General features: G+C 25.4%; 1 protein-coding gene across 1 annotated transcript in view; it reads right to left on the reverse strand.

The window, feature by feature from the left end:
* Positions 1–2366: 2366 nt before the first annotated feature.
* LOC136978053 (guanylate cyclase soluble subunit alpha-2-like) overlaps positions 2367–17856 on the reverse strand; it is a 64069-nt gene continuing 48579 nt past the window's right edge. The window contains exons 2-9 of the mRNA XM_067273697.1: positions 5789–5841; positions 5318–5439; positions 4535–5205; positions 4045–4363; positions 3294–3460; positions 3082–3225; positions 2856–3010; positions 2367–2786 (exon numbers count right to left, since the gene is read on the reverse strand). Of these exons, the coding sequence (XP_067129798.1) occupies positions 2570–2786; positions 2856–3010; positions 3082–3225; positions 3294–3460; positions 4045–4363; positions 4535–5205; positions 5318–5439; positions 5789–5841 (1848 nt within the window). The 3' untranslated portion in view covers positions 2367–2569. The remainder of the gene's footprint in view (positions 2787–2855; positions 3011–3081; positions 3226–3293; positions 3461–4044; positions 4364–4534; positions 5206–5317; positions 5440–5788; positions 5842–17856) is intronic.

A 17856-nucleotide genomic window follows, 5' to 3' on the forward strand; every position in this document is an offset into this window, starting at 1 on the left:
AGATATTAAAGAAATTATTAGTGCAAAACTACTTGTGATTACTTTCACAATTTACATAAAGATTTATATTATATTTGAAATATCAACGGTTTTATAACTTTTACATCCTCAGTTTTATCTCTCTTATTTGTTATTATCACTTCTTAAACTTTTTCTAACAAAAACTGATAATATTGTGTGATAAAATATATTTAATAGCAATATTTAATGAATTTTAATGAAATAAATCTAAATACATTTAAGAATAAATAAATTAATTAATTATAAATTTCTATAGTTCTTGAATTTTTTATAATATAAAATACCCCAAAATGTAAACATTTTCTGAGAACTTTCAATTATGCTCAATTATAATATGAATATTTAAAAAATGTTTCAATTTATACGAAATAAAAAATATATTTCAGTTTTCTAGGATATTTATATTTAATTACTAGAGCTTTTGAGTTAGAACTGAGTGATATATTATTTTTATGCTTAATCTAATTATCTTGGAACGTATAATATATAACAAGTTCACTCTATAAATAGCAAAATGTTTTATTCAAGAGCTAATAAATTGCATTAATATTAAGAAATTATTATGAGAATAAAAGGATGTTAAAACTTTATTTACGTATAACAATTAGAAAATGTACGTAAGTGTCTTGTTACGTATTATAACTGACTAAAATAGTAAAAAGTATATAAATTATAATAGATAAACTCAAATAATTATAATTTTTTTATAAATTTTGATATATAAACTGCATCTGATTCTTAAATTTTTATTAACTTTTATTAATAAACTACTAAACATTATACATGATAAAGTGATAAATACCCATTTTTTGAATGGCGTATATTTTAATGAAGTGCTGGTATTTTATAAAGAAACGTTTGTTTATAAACTTATGTTACTCTGATAAATCTGAATATGTAGTTTCAACTACGAACTGAGAAAAGTGCAGGAAAAACATCTTTACAGGGAAATCAAATCATTCGTGTTTGATAGAAGAAATTTTTCGTTAGTCTTTGTTTTAACGTTAGACATATTTTACATACTTACCGTGACATTTTAAAATATTTTATGTGTTAATATTTATAAATGTTTTATAAAATAATTTTAAGATTTTGTGAAACTGTAAAACTCAATAAAAATTTATAAATTCATAAATGCAGCTACATTTTTCATTATTTCTTTATCCATTCATCGTTATATATTCGATAGGAAAAAAATTATAATACATTAACATAAACGCAAATATAAAACGTACAGTTTCATAACTTGATTTAGCCAAACTTTGTTCATATATTTTTTTTAAATGTATAATTTTTATATAAAAACTGTATAAATTTAATACATTTTAAATAGAAATATTTTATTTTATCTGATCTCTTATAGTGTAATTTAATAGATTAGCATATTAATGTTATTCCCTGGAAAATCTTCGATTAATCTTAAGCATTTTCGTCAGAAAAAGTGACTTTATTCACTATAAAAAAAACTGAATTTCTTTTTAATGTTTTATTATTGAAAGTTCATTATGAAATGAATTAAGATAAACGATATTTACGGAGAAATGTAACAACTGATTAATAATTTTATTAAATTTTCCGGGAAGATAACTTTACCAGTTAAAAGAGAATTAGGCTTTTCTATTTTTATATAATTAATTTATTTGGCAAAACATTAAAAAATTCTGAGAAGGAAAATCAGCATAATAATTAAAAGAGTGATTTAAAAATGAAAATTAAAAAAAATTTAACTAAACATAGCATAAGCTGTTTAAATTTAAATATTGTTACAATTATTTTTATTATTTCTTTATTATTCTTTATTTAAAATACGTTCACTGAATTAAATTCAAGCATTGCAGTGCGAAGATCATGTATAAATTGGAAATAATAAACAATAAACATTTAAATACTTTAAAATACGTTTTGTAATTATGTTAATCATTTTTATATACTTTGAAACAACGAATCTTAGACTATTTTGTACATAGAACCTTTTAAGTTTTAAAATGTAAATTAAAATTTGTATATAATAAATTTAACGACAAAAAACTTTTATCATTTTCAATAATATTTTTATTTTTTCGTGTGCAAAAATTTACAATTAAAAAAAATAATTTCATGTGAAAATTCACAAACATTGAAGAAACGATACACATAATTATTTTCAAAAGTCTTTAACAGTTAATTACAAGTTTCCTAAATCAATATATAGGAAAGAATATTAAATCCACTTTCCATAAAATTAAAACGTGAAATGAAAATTAAATACAAATAAAATTTACGAAATGCAATTTACACCGATTTTCACTCAAAAAATATACATAAATTGGAAAATATGAATTTCCTAGACGGTATTATTTTGTGAATATTCTTCGTTGATAAACGGGAAAACAAATTTAACAATGAATAAAAAATAGAAAAAATTATGTGAACGAAAGGAAATGGGAAATGGAATATAAATTTGATCGCTCGAATACCATTTCCTGTAATAAATTATTTCGAATTTGAATCAACACGAAGAAATGACAAAAATTCAGACACGTTATTATAATGTTTTATAGTGCGAATATTATGTTTTCTCCGTATGCCACGGAGTTGTGACATCTAATTCTAATTCTTCAATTACTTTTTTTATATGAACATCGAGAGGATGATGCCTCTCCACTTCTGGATGCTGATACGAATCTAGGAAATGGCAAGTTCCTTCGATATCAGAGGGAAATTCACGAGGGAGACATTCTGACGATCGTGATATCAAAGAGAATCCTTCAGTTTTTATAAGTAAGCTGCAGATATTTAAAAATATATATATTAAAATCTGTTAAAAATCTAAATTAAAGTTAATGCAGATTTACCTATAGGTGGTTGGACTAATATTTATCCTTCCAGGTTCGCTCCCGGATTCGAATTTGTTAGCTAGAGTGACGTTATTCCCAAAAAGACAATAACGTGGCATCTTCACTCCAACCACTCCAGCCAAAACTGATCCCGAGTGTAACCCGATCCTCATCTGATATAATTAAAATAATTACAAATATATTTATTTTCTGAACTGAATGAAATTGGAATGTAACCACTCACCTGCAGTAGTTTTCCATCGTGAGAATGTACAGTTTGAGCAGCATTCATCATCTTGAGAGCCATCCATGCTGTTTGTTGAGCGTGAGTTTTGCTTGGACGGTGAAGACCTCCGGCAACACAATAAGCGTCACCAATTGTTTCTGTCTAATAATGAATTACACTTCTGAAAATTAGCTTCTCGTAATTTTTTTTCAATAAAAACTCATAATTACCTTATAAACGTCTAGTTCACCGCAAAAAATATCAAACATTGTATAGAGCGTGTTAAGCATATTGATCACTAACATAGGAGTAGCAGTTGAGCAGATGGCGGTGAAGCCTACTATATCAGAAAACAACATGGTCACGTTATCGTACTGTTGAGCTTTTACCTGTTCACCTATAAAGATAAAAAATAAGCAACTTGATAATTATATCTCATGGCTGTTCTATTAAACAGAAACTATATAAATTAATGAATAATGTAACATCGCTGCGCTTATTCAGATTTGTATGTAAATAACAAAAAAAAAAAAATTCAAATTTTAAATAAGATTTCGTGTTTCAAACGGAATTGGAATTGATATTTTATCTTTAGAAATATTTAGCAGATAACAATTCATGTTTAATAGAAAAAACAGTAAATATTTTATTTTGTAGATCTTCACTTAGATAATCGAATTTAACGCTTTAGAAGAAGAAAGAGAAAGCAATAGACTTGTTTACGAATGTGCTATTATAAGATTTTACAAAAATAAATATCCAGATTAAATTTGATTATACACTTTACAAAACGTTATTTTTCTAGTCGTTTTTATGATGTTCTATTGAATTTTTAAAATGAACAAGTAATGTAAATTATTTTTATTACTAGTAAATATATTTCCGAAAGATTGGAAGTAGTTCTTTGCGCCAAAGGTAAAAAAATATATAAACAGTCATTACAGCAAATCCGAACAAAATCGAAACAATAAATATACTTACCGAGCCACAACTTTCTAGCAACGTTAGGAGGAAAAACCAAATGCAACAGATCTACGTTCTTCCTTCTTTCAACTTCGACAGCTTTATTGGCTTCCTGTATGGAGTTCTTTAGCTTGTCCATCCTCCTTTTCAATCCGTCTTGAGCTCGCACCTGCTCCTCTACTAAAATGATATCTCTTGTAGCATCGTGGATGGGGATATCAGATAAGTACAAACCTCTAGCATTCATCTCGTCTAAACCGTTTACAATTGGAGATCCTAAGAATAATAATGAGTCGGATTCTGGACAATATATCATTTGCCCTTTTAGCGACATCTCCTAAAATATATTATAAATTACTTAGTTTGTAATTCTAGTTTAAATTAGAATTAGTTCAATTTTTATAATTAATTACTTCGGTTTAAATAAAGATATTCAAATTTAATATTCAATTATTTTTTGGAATATTTTGATTAAATAGAGGAAAATGTTAGTAAAGTTTATGCATACCTCGACTTGTTTGTGACAATTGTGAATGGTTAAGAAAAAAGGCATGTTCATCTTAGCGTAAATAGCTTGAAAGCAAGGAGGTATTTTGGGTTGTTGTATTCGAAAGAATTTCATGATATTACATCCTCTAATTTTCTTATTTCGATCTCCAATAAGTTTAGATAGACCTAAACCTACTTGAGTTAACTTCAGATTGCGGTCAACAACGAAATGAAATGGGAAAGCTTTACAAAATGAAGTAACAGACAATCGAGTATCTCCTGTTTCTATTGAGTTGCATTCCAATACAGGAGGATCTGTTTCGTTCGCTTCTTCTATTTTCACTTCGTATAAATAGCTATCGACAGAATTTCTTCGTATCTGTATGATAGTTCTTAAATGGAATAAACTATCTAAAATCCTTTTTATGACTCCAACAAATGCTCTAGCCCAGAATAACCTCTTCGTTGATAGTTCTAGAATCAGATGATCATTGGATGATTTTGGCAATACCTTAAGTGTCTCTCTGTCTTCCTGGTCCGATTTATCGAGAACATGGTCGAGGCATTCCAAACTAGTAAAGAAATCAACTGCTGTACCTCCCAGAAAACTAAGAGCTCTTTCATGAGATTTTAAACAAGTTATTGCATGAAGACTTCCACATTCTTGGAGAAGCATATCTTTCTCCAAATCTGTAAAAGTATCTTTTGTTAATTAATGTGCTTGGAAATTGTGGCATATTTTAAAATCAAATTTAATCTATAATAGATAGTCTATTAATTCTTCATTAATAATAATACTAACCAAAAAAAGAAGAATATTCAGACAATTTCTTGAGATGACCATCTTCAGAATTTTTAAAATCACTTTCATTTTCATCCATTTGTAGACTGAAAGATTGAATATCGTTTTCTAATTGAAATTCTCTTGAATAGAAATTAAAATAAGATAATTCACAAAAATAAGAAAGAAGGAAACATAAACAAGATGATTTTCTTTAAAGACTTTGTCTTAACTTATATAATTTACAGTTTAGCGATTTACATAAAGAAACGATTAAATTAAACATGTTCTCTTGGCTATAATTAAAATTCATATTTACTGTATGCAAATTTTTTAAAAATAGTAGACCAACTTTAATACCTATTGTTAATATTATGCTAGATCTAAAGAAGGCAGACCTAGTCGAAAATTAGGTATTTTAAAAATTAAAAGGTTGTCTTCTAAAATACTAATGCAAGTTTTCATATCTATACTAAATAAACGTCTACTTACTTATGATTTTTTTCTTTTGCTATATTCTCAATAATCGAGGATATTACGTAATTCTGAAATAAAAATATAAATATGTATCATGTTTTCATTTAAAAATAATAAATCTTTGAAATTATATCAGTGTTTTTTGATTTATCGATTTTCTTGTCATACTGTCTAAAACTGGGTTTTGCAGTCTTTTAGTGAAGTTGTCAAAGTATGTCACCAGCACGCCTTCTGCCTCATTGACAAACTCAACGACCACTTATATATATATATAAATTTTACTGCTTTACACAACATAAATATTTCAAGTAAAGGTTAAGTTGCTTCAAATACCAGAAGGATATTTTATAAAAAGTATTTATTTATCCTTGTAAAAGTCGATAGATAAATTAGAAAACTTTTGTGATATTAGTTAAAATCTCTTATATTTAGCATATAAATTAATAATTTATCACTAGAAATTTAATTATATACTCAAGTGAAAGAAAATTAGCTTAATTAAAGCAAAATTTGAATGATTTCATGCAATTGATTAATAGCTAAATAGTATTGAAAAATTTTACAAAATTCATTCACTGACAGGGAAATTAATTCCTTTTCTAATTAATGTAATAATTTTCTCTGAAGATGTTTAGTTTGGAAAAAAAAGCAATTGAAAGAGTATTTTTGTTTTCTATTTATTCTTTTACTTGTTCACGTACCCTAGGGAAATCGGAAGAAAATATGTTATGTTTGATTCAAGAAAAACAGCAGAACAATATTAGGCCAGCGAAAGTATTCTGAACAACTTCCGATTCCATATGTTAATTTGTAATGGCAAAAAATACAATTATGTAAACGAAATTCTTCTGAATAGATGCTTATCATAACTTATATAACGCACAATTAGATCAGAAATTTAAATAACGACATAGTACATGAAAGATGAATAAATGAAAATAATTTATTATTAATCATATAGTTTCTTAATTGTATCATTTCGGGTAAATTTATCGAAAAAATTTAAATAACATTTCAAAATAATAAAATATATCTCATTTTATGTTTCTAAAAACTGTTAAAACTTATTCAGTTGCTATATTAAAAGGAACTTCTGGGCCATTCTCTTATGCAAACAGAAACAAAGAAACGTAAAAATAAAATAAGAAAAATTTAAAAATTGATTTGATTATTATATAAAAAAATTTAAAAAATGATTGTTTTAAAAAACAACGCCTGTAATTTGTTTTCTTGATATAATCGCTTACATTTATTCTTAATTATTTGCGAAGACTACGTTTGTAGACAGCCAGCAAAGCGGCCAAATGGATAAACATCTAAACAATGGTAGTTAGTCGCGGGTTCGTGCCTCACCAACGGACTGGCTGAGTGCAGTTTTCTGGGTTTTCTTTACGAGTTTAACAACGAAATATGGGCTAGTCTGCCACAAAAAATCCTCCAGTGAGGCACATCACCCTTGTATTGTGCCGACTTATTCAATCTGTTTACAGAAAAATAAAGAAAACATTATAAAAATTATCATCTTTCAATATTAGTAAAATCGTTATTTTTCTAATAAGTGAAATATTATAAAAATAGCCGTTTTATTTTTGATTATCTTTAAGTTTTATCTACAAAATACATAAAACTTAATTTTTACTAAAAAATTAATATTTGTTGTTTGATTTTATTTAATAATATAATTACAGTATAAAATATCGAATTTAAGTAAAAATATATCAATTAATTTTTTATAATTATTAATATATCCAATTATGTTTTCAGCATCATTAATATTCTTACCGTTATACAGCATTGCGATGTTAAATTAACTTTCTTCATTAAGAAGCAGTGACGTTGATTTAAAACTATATAATGAGAGATCAAAGGAAAATAGTGACGAAGCATCCTATTACACTAATTAATTGAGTTTCTCTTGTTTCCTATTAATATCAATATATTCGCTCCATTTATTGTATAATTAGTTTTAAAATAGTTTTAATATGTACTTGTTTATCTCTATTGAAAGATTTCCATCATCACAAGTTTATAAAGTGATAAAAGATTTCTAAAATTGTTTGAAAATATTTTAAAACAATTTATATACACTTCTTTTTATTAAATAAACTTAGAATTCACTCTTTAGTTTTTAGAAAATTAAATTGATTTGCTTCACTCGACTTAATCTGCAAGCTTCTGAATTAAGCACTTTTTATTTTGATTAAATGCAAATTAAAATCAACAATCATTAACTTTTTTAACGTAATGTAATTGATTGCAGTTAAGAAAATGATTGCTGTCAATTTGTTACTTCTTTAACTTGACAATAATTAATTATCTTTAGATAAACAAGATCACAATTTAATTCAAGACTTTGATCAAAAATCTTTATCAGCTATGTAATGAATAAGATTAAATACATTCTATTTTCCTTATTTACATGAAAATTTCTTAAAATTATAATGTAAAAAAAATCTTAAATCATGTTTTAATAAACATTAATTTATAACAGAAATAATTATAAAAAATATTACTACACGTACTGTACAGTACATTTTCTTTAGACGTGAAAGTTTATTCTCAATGCTTATAATAATAATAATAATAATCTGGAATATGTTAAGTTAAAAATGAAAATAAAATAATATTTTACAACATACTGTAAATGTAATCTATCGTGAAGAGATTAACATCTTAAATATTCAAATTAAACTAAGCATTACTTGTTTTACCAATTCTAATAAATACAAATATGATCTGTAAATTCAGTTTAACGAGTTTGATACCTATATTTTATATTATCAAAAGCCCTTTCATACGCGAAAAGAAAGATTATATTTGTTCTTCTATCTTAAAAATATTTAAATTATTCATATTACACTTCGTCGCAGCATTTAGTAAAGAGATTTATTGAAATTCCTTAATTTGCGAAATTCATCGTCTCTATTCTGCTTTACGTTGCACGTTTCGCGAAAAATTATGACTTAATCGCGAAAATTTTCATGAAGATCTGGCTAATTAATGTCTGGTATTGGTAGAATTTTAAAAGGAACACAGATAAATTAAGTATTAATGAATACATTTAAAAGAAATTTTACTTATAAATAAACATTAATTATAGACGTTTAAATATTGTGAATGATCCACTTTCTAATTATAAAATAAAATTAAAATAATTTTCAAAATTATTATTTGAATAACAAGAATATTTTAATTAGGCGTAGGACTAATAATGTATTTATTTTTAATATAATCTTCAAATTTTTTTGGAAATTTATTCGAATAATTTGACCAAATTAGATAAGGAAATACTTAAATCTATGATATAAAATTATTAAATAATAAGTTATATTAATAGGCCTATATCTTAAATATACGATTAATAACAAAATTATAATTAATTAAAAATATTTTTGAATGTTGAATTAATTTTGTTTCATACAACTTTTAATATAAAATTTTATATAATAATAATAATAATAATAATAATAACAATAGTGTAATCCTATATTATGTTATTATAACATAATTGTTTAAATAAATTTATATAAATATGAGTTTTATAATTTATTTAATTGATATAATAGTAATTAAATTAGACATTAGAAAATTCGTTTCTTTGTTATTTTATTAATAAATTACACCCAATTACTTAATTAGAATACAGAATAAAATATTAAAGAAATTTAAGGTTATAATGAAATTTAAAACAGTTTAAAGACAAATTTATGGCAGTTCTATGTCATATTTTTATATTATATAAATTGCCAAAGAGTATTAAGAGATTGGTTAAGCTAAAATACAAACCTTCGCTGGGATTGGTTGATGAAATTGATTTATTTACAAGTAAGCGTATTTTTAACCAATGATCGTTGAGATAATTACTTGTACGCATTTAATCAATTTATTTAACATAATTTAAATTTAAAATAATATCGTTATTTTGTAGAAATTTTGTTAAATATATATTTTTTGAAAACTTTTATACATAAAATATTTAGATATTTTAATATAAAATGCTTAAATATTTTATACTAAAGTATTTTAAAAGTATATTTTAAAGTGAAAATATAAATTTAATAAAGTTTTAAAGTAAAAATTATGAGTAATACTGAGAAGTTTTTCTACTTGGAGTGAAGTATATACTGCTTAGACATGTGTATATTTAATAAAATATAAAGGAAATTTTCCTTTATATTTTATTTTAAATCTATAAAATTTATGCTAATTGAGGAGAAAATATATTTTAAAAGAATTCAATTTTAACTAAAAACTATTTAATACATTTTAAACTATATAGATTAAGTTAGTTATAATTAAAATCCGTTCTGCTTGCATAAAAATCATATAATTGGATTTATTGGCATGTGCTTATTTTCCATTTTTGTTTATAAAAATCATTTTAAAACAAAAATTAAGCATGATTTTATTGCCTAATTTGAAAAAAAACAATATAAGAGAGTGAATATTTTATGAAAGAACTCTAATTTAAAGCAACTTTATAACTTTTAATGAAAACTATAAATTTATTACTATAACAAAAAACTCATGATTAATATAATTATAAGTTTAGATAATAAATTAGATAGAAAATCAATCGATTTAGATGTTTTAATTACTGTTTTAATATGTGTATCCTTTTAATTACTTTATAAAACTCCAAAAAGAAGAAGCAAATTTAATTATTTAGTTTTCATTAAAAGTTAAAAATTTTCCTAATTTAAACCATACGTAAATTATTCAGAATATTTTAACTTTTGTCTTATATAACTTATAACTTATATCTTCATTATTTTAAATAGATTATTCATAAACGAGTGTTAATTTTCTAGTTTTTACGCCTTGTTTTAACAAAAATAGCAGTTCGTAGTATTTCTATCGAGCTACGAAAACTTCAGATATTTTAAAGTATTAATCGTTAAAATTGAATGTGTTTGTAAAAATTATTATTTTTAACTTTAAAATACTAAAAGCACGATAAACAATATTTATAAAATTAAATACACATTACATAACTTTTTAAACATTTAGTAAAGATAATACATAACATCTCTAGATATTGCTTCAGTATAAAAATCGATATTCGGTTAATTATTATATCAAGTAGTTACAATCTCATTGAATTAATCGCGAAATTTTCGACTCTCCAGAGACATATTTCTGGGATTTTCAACATGTATTTCCTTTGGCAAACTTTTGCATTATCTGTTTTTAGAGTTGTAAGTTTGATAATTATGTATTTAGCCTAGTCCTACTGAAATACTGTTCATAATTCGATAAGTGGCAAACGTTTAAACGCACTAAAAATAAAATAACCTTCAATTTCCATATTTTTAGCTCTTAAATGTTCTTTTTATAAATCTATCAATGTACAATTTTTGTTAATATACTCGTATTTTAAGTTTATTTTTCCTGAAAATAATTTGAAACTATTAAATATTCATAATATTAATCATACAAAAATCTATTCATAAATGTAACTTCTAATTCAAAATTTTGAAATTACAATGCTGTATTAATTTATCTGAAAACATTCTACGGTATATTATTATTTTTCACAATATTTTATGTAGTTTTTAAACGCATCCACTAGAAAAGAAAGCATTTACCGCCTCCACATTTGCAGACATAAAAATTAAATATTTTAAATAAAATCGATTTTTTAAAATATTCTATATATATTTAAAAATATAGATTAAAGAAATTAATTTTGTTTACATTTCGAAAATTTCTTTTAAAATATTCCCAAATGTTATTTATTTGTAATTTATTTTAAATTACAAGAAAAATTATATAAGAAAATAAGTCAGCTTTGGGATTCACGATTAAAATTGGTGCAAATACTTTACTCTTATATTCAGTCTTAAAATTTCAAAGGTTATCAATTCACTAAACTTTCGCTAACTCAGACAAATTTTTTTCGAAACAGTAATTTAAAACTTCTTTACAATAGAAACATTATAATTAACGAGTGCTATATCCGGTAGCCTTTACAATATTTGCATTACTTTACTGTATATAGCTATTTGTACTGTCATGACATTTTTTGAGTTCATTTCCTCTAATAAGCAATTCACTAGTATAACCTATTAAAGCTCAATAAAACTTCTGTACAAAATTGATTGTAATAAACTACTGTATTGTAGATCCACCTTGTTTTCCACGTCGTCAGAAGGAAAACCCCACTAACTCGGACAACCGTAATTCTCTATTACTCCGAGTTAGAAGTTTAATGTAAGTTGATATCAATTTTCAGCATATTAAATGAATTTTTTATTAGCAATACAATATACAATATTTTTTCTTGAAGGAAAATAGAATTTGAATATGTGTTATACGGGAAAGCAATAAAATGCAACGAGAAAATTTTATATTAGATTGGATTTATGGAATTAACCAATGCAACACAAGAACGACCTGCCAAGGGCTACCTCCCGGGGGGCTTTCTATGATATTGTGACCGCTGTTTAAGTGCTCTAGTGGTAAGCTATCCCCTATTTAGGTATTAAACGTATGAAGAAAACCTGGTAAACTGTACAAGACCAGCTCGTAGGTTGACTCAAAACTAAGGCCAACTGTACAAAATTATATTGGAGTAAGTGAATTTTGTTGTAAAGGATATACAGTATGTTTAATATTACAAGATCATGGATGATTAATTACTGTATTCGTATTAAATTAATTACGGAAAAATTTGTTTCAGAGATAAAAATTACTGCATGAAATATTTGTTTTCAAGTATAATATATGTCTAACTTCATAATCGATTTGATTTTATTTCTGTCATAATAAATCAATATTACGGAAACATTTTTAATAGTTTCAATTTTTGACGTATTATTTATGAGAATTGAACCTAAGAATGTATAAATATTATATTTTAAAAGCAGAATTGAATTCAATATCCTTCTATTTGTAGTAAATATTTCCTTCTAGCTTAAAACAGGAACAAATACTTATTCTAATCAAATGAGACAATTCGAAACGAAAAAATGGTAGCAATTGGTATTCAATAAATGGAGAGCAATACTGTTTCATTATCTCAGAAGTAAAGAAAGTTCTTTTTATGTGAAGAAATCATTAAGACTACCTTGCAACGGAAAATACACTTGGGATATCGTTGCAGTAGTTGTTAGTCTAGTTAGAACCAAAATCAATTTATACAAACAACATAAAAATTTATAAACAAAAATGTATTTTCACGAATTACAATATTGGTAAATATTAAAATATAAAATTTATTAACTTAAATTTATTGATAACTAATAAAATAACAGAAGTAAAAATTGAAAGTAGGTGAAATTATTTCCGCCTGCTTCACTTATTTAAGTACAGATTAACGTATTCTTTTAATTCTACAACCAATCAAATTGTAAATAATCGGATCTACAATTAAGCATTGTTATAATATTTCAATTATTAATTTTCTATTCCTAGCAGATTGCTTATATTCATTGTAGTTTTCTTAATTAATTTCCCTTTTCTAGCACATATTAAAGTTGTTTAATTATAGCTTAATGAATAAAACTTTTATGCAAATTATTAATAAATAATATTTAAGTTTCATTAATTAAATATACACAGTTTTAAATTTATGTAAACGTATACATTTAAAATTACTAAATATGACCCTCTCCCGTGATTTTTACATTTTTGGGCTCTGGACATTCTTAGAACATCGAGAAATGAAAAAAAATCAGGGTTTTTACTGTATGTATGAATGTTAGTATGAGTGGGGGCACGATTTTGTTTACCACCTTTGAAGTTTATTAACGCCTGTGCTTTTTGTCGAAAATTTCTGAAATTTTGCAGAGGTTGTTTATTAGGATTGATGCTATTAAATTTTGAAAATTAAAAGTCGATGGGGTGAGAAGATAAATGTGTCATATCTCGAGTAGGATCGAACTTAATGATTATTTTACTCGTTATTAGTATTCACAATTTTTTTTTTTTATAAAATCCATTGCTATCTTCAAAATTAAACTACAGGGTGTCCCAAAAAGATGTACTCACTCTTTGATAGATGATTAATAATATGTTTTTTTAAATTTAGTAATAGGTTTTAAATTAATGTATTTATTTATTTGTTTATTGATTTAACTTCTGTGTGTTTGTCAAGACACGTCTATTTACAAAAAAATATTTATATATTTGACAATCAAAGAGTGAGTACATCTTTTTGGGACACCCTGTATTTGCCATTTTATAATAGTTAAAAATGTAAAATGTTTTTTAATAAAATACCATAACAGATGACTTCACTAAATGATGCCGGGAAAGTTAAGCAACTCGTTACTGGATGTTTTCCTTTAAGGAATTTAGAAAAATTAATTTGTAAATTAAAAAAAAAACCATTTTCCTTATAACTAAATATACTATTGCATTTAATATATTTTTATTATATATAATTTGTCTAGTTATGAACACAATCTCAATAATGAATTAACCTTCGTAGATTGATGCTTAATCCCTGTGTGGTCGTGCAGGCAGGAATTTTCCAAACGTATGATCTTGTCTTTCACGCCGAACCTTCTTGCCGTGCACTTCACATTTATTCTCTGGTGACCTCCACTTGGCAGGTCCCTGCATCTTTAAGTTCGTCACTCCGTCCAGAGCCTGTCCCAGCTGTCAGGCGTTGTTATGGCACTACTTGGCTATCTCTACTCTCTCTCCATACTGTGACCGGTCACGAACCCTCTCCTTCCATCCGTTTGACCAACTGCCCGGGATCGTATAATCTGTGCAGTGCGCCCTTCAATGGTTGTTCGACCGTCTACCGGCACGAACACTGCTGAAAACATGCGGCATGGCTGGCGGCACCAGAAACTTTCGTTTGGTTTTCCATGTCCAGAAAAAACGTGTTCACTCAAGCTAGAAAGTTAAAAGCTTTGTTTCGAGTTTATAACGTAGCTAATTCACACATAAATAAATCTTCAAAATGTTCTTTAGAAATGATTTTTAAGAAAAATTATAGCACTAACTAATCTGCAATTCATTGTTAATGAAGTTATATTTTGTTTATATTGCCACAGGAAAATTGTTACATCAGTTTTTTTTAATATAAAATATTTTAAAACTTTATTTTGTAATTATATAAAATAATATATAATCTGCTGATTCATAGATAACATTTTTGTCTTTACAGATTTCTTATTTAACTTTAGTATGCATTAAAAAACCAATTCGTACACTATTGCCTATAGTACTTATCGAAGCACTGGTGAGATTCAAAACATCTGCATTAAATGTAGATAAATCCAGTTTTTCTAACTCCAGTAAATTGCATCTATTTATGCAAACCGTTTGCTCACGGCACCATTTCTCTTCTTTACATTCTTTTACATGCAAAGATTGGTCAACTCTTTTCTCATAGGCACACTCTGCACTGTTTATGGTTTGACAAGGGAATTTTAGAAAAGAAACTTCTACTAAAAAAGAATATTTTTCGATTTTAAATCTAAATTTACATCGTATAAGAATTGCATTTACATTGAAAAAAACTATTTTCTATTTTTCTAACTTTCTATAGCAAATCCTTCGACATTCGATAGAAACTTAAAGTGAGTAATATAAGAATTAATTGACTGAGATACGCATGTTTTAAATAAATAATTAATATTATTAACTTAATTTTTGTATTAAGATCTTCGTGTTTCATCAAACATTTAAGAGAAAAATTGGCACATAAATTAGAGACATTTTAATTTGGTATTTTGCGTTACATTTCTACAAAATTAAACTAATGCAGAATTTACAACAGATTAAATTTGATATTTTCGTATAACACGCACTTTAAAAATGATAATTAGCAGATATATTTAAAACTCTTCTGAGATTTCTTAATATAGCCTAATATATATTTTATATTAGGCTATATTAGACCTAAAGAAGAGGCTATCACTTTAGGTTTACTAAGTAGAGAGTAAACTTAAAGTGATATTTTAAAAGTGAATTTAAGTGAATTTTTTAAAATGTCAATATTTTAATTTTCCTAAATGATGGTTTTTATTTCTAAGATTAGACAAAAAATAATGGATGCTAAAGTTTTGTAATTGAAAAAATTTTTTGGTTAATATGCACCTAGGTAGTCCAAGATGGCGGCGTTTCTGTTAGGTTAGGTTAGATTAGATTAACTATATTTTTAGTAGACGTTTCCTTTTTTCCTTTTGTTCAATAACTACCGTGAATCAATAACTAGTAACGTTTAGCACACGGCGGCCTGCCGGTGGCTCCCCTCCGGGAAGTCAGTCGGGAGCACGAACAGTCGGAAGCGCGGCCATAGCGCCGCCATCTTGGACTACCTAGGTGCATATTAACCGATGTTTTTATTTAATTTAATGCTGAATACATTATTGCTGTATTTATCTCATATATTATATAATAGTATTATTTATAAAAATGAAAAATATCAAATATTTTGTTGACATATCAAACATTTATCATGTCTTCCAAGTTTTAATATATTATGAAATATTATTGATATTAATAGTTATAAAAATATTTAACAAATAAAATTTAGAATGCTTTTCAGATTAATTTTAATGTTATTTATATAAAATAATTCTAAATATTTTAATTTTAAATTTTTATTCGTTTGTAATACTTCTAAAACATAAAATTGTGTGTATTCACTATTTTCTACAATCTAAACCTTTTAAATTAAAAATTTATTTTCAAATGTTTTAGAGATATGTAAATAAGTGTTTTAACTTAGAGCCAAAGTTTTTCTAAACTGAAAATTAGAAAAATAACGATATTTTTAAATCACTACTAATATGTTTGATTCATAAATTCACGCATTTTGAAAAGATTTATGCTCTAAGGAAAATAACATTTTATGGTAAACAGTCCAATATACAGATGTTAGACCAAAATTGGAGTCAGTTTTCACAATATTAATATAATAACATTTATCTTTTAATAATTAATTTTCTTATTTTGTTCTTGTGTCGTTGTTATCAATGCATAAACTATATTTGCTGTAGAAGACATTAAAGTTCAACGTTGTAAAAATCTAAACATCGCCATTCAAGTCTTGTATTTAATTCTAGCTTATATTAAATATCCAACAACGAGTTTTATTTTAAAAACATTTTACATAATTAATTATTATAAAATGGTAAAAGTTTTATTTTGAGGGAAAAGATGAGTTTTATAAAAAAAAAAAAAAAATGTAAACTGCTAATGACGAGTAAAGTCCGACTATATACGACTCCTTTATCTCCCTACCCCTTGATCTTTAATCACCAAAATTTAACAGCATCAGTGCTTCTTATACATAAACCACCCTGCAAAATTTCAGAAATTTTTAACGAAAATCACAGGAGTTATTCAGCTTCAAACAGGCTGAACAAAATCGTGCTTCCTACACACATTCATACATACAGAAAAAACCGCAACTTTTTTTTTTTTGCATTGCACGACGTTCGAAGATTCCGAGTCCAAAATGTAAAAATCTTGGGGGCTATTTTTGACCAATCGCCATACTTTCCTCTGTTATATACGGGGGGGAGGGGTGCAAAAGTAGGTATACAGTTGTTATTATGGGAAAAAAATACAGGGAGTAAATAGGAAGAAAAAACATTTATTTTTATGTACAAATTAAATCGAAAATAAGGAATACGAAGTAATAAAAGCTAATAAAATTAATAATAATGAACATCAAACATTTGTATTTCTCAGATTCTCAACTATATACCTACTTTTGCACGCCCCCGTATAACAGCCAGGACAGTAAAAATGGTTAAATACTAAACAGAAATCAAACCTATTTAAGTTTTAATTAAGTACATTAAATTATCTCTTAATCTTATTTTTATAATCAGAAATCAAATATATAAATAGAGACTATCTAATACTTTCTAATCTATAATTTAATATTAATTGCTTCACTTTCTTAATGATAAATTAAAAAATAAAATTCAGCAACATTAAAGACAGATAAATTACAGTAATTAAATATGGGGTGTTTATCTTTATTGTTTTTTCTTTTGGATTTAATTTACGAAAATATTTTCGACGATTTTCTTGATTATATTAGAAAATATTTAATGTATTTTTTATAAAATTCATGTTAATTTCAATAATACTTATATATTATTTAG

Source organism: Centruroides vittatus, unplaced genomic scaffold (assembly GCF_030686945.1).
Source record: "Centruroides vittatus isolate TY-2023 unplaced genomic scaffold, ASM3068694v2 contig_487, whole genome shotgun sequence".
NCBI classification, from domain to species: Eukaryota; Metazoa; Arthropoda; class Arachnida; order Scorpiones; family Buthidae; genus Centruroides; species Centruroides vittatus.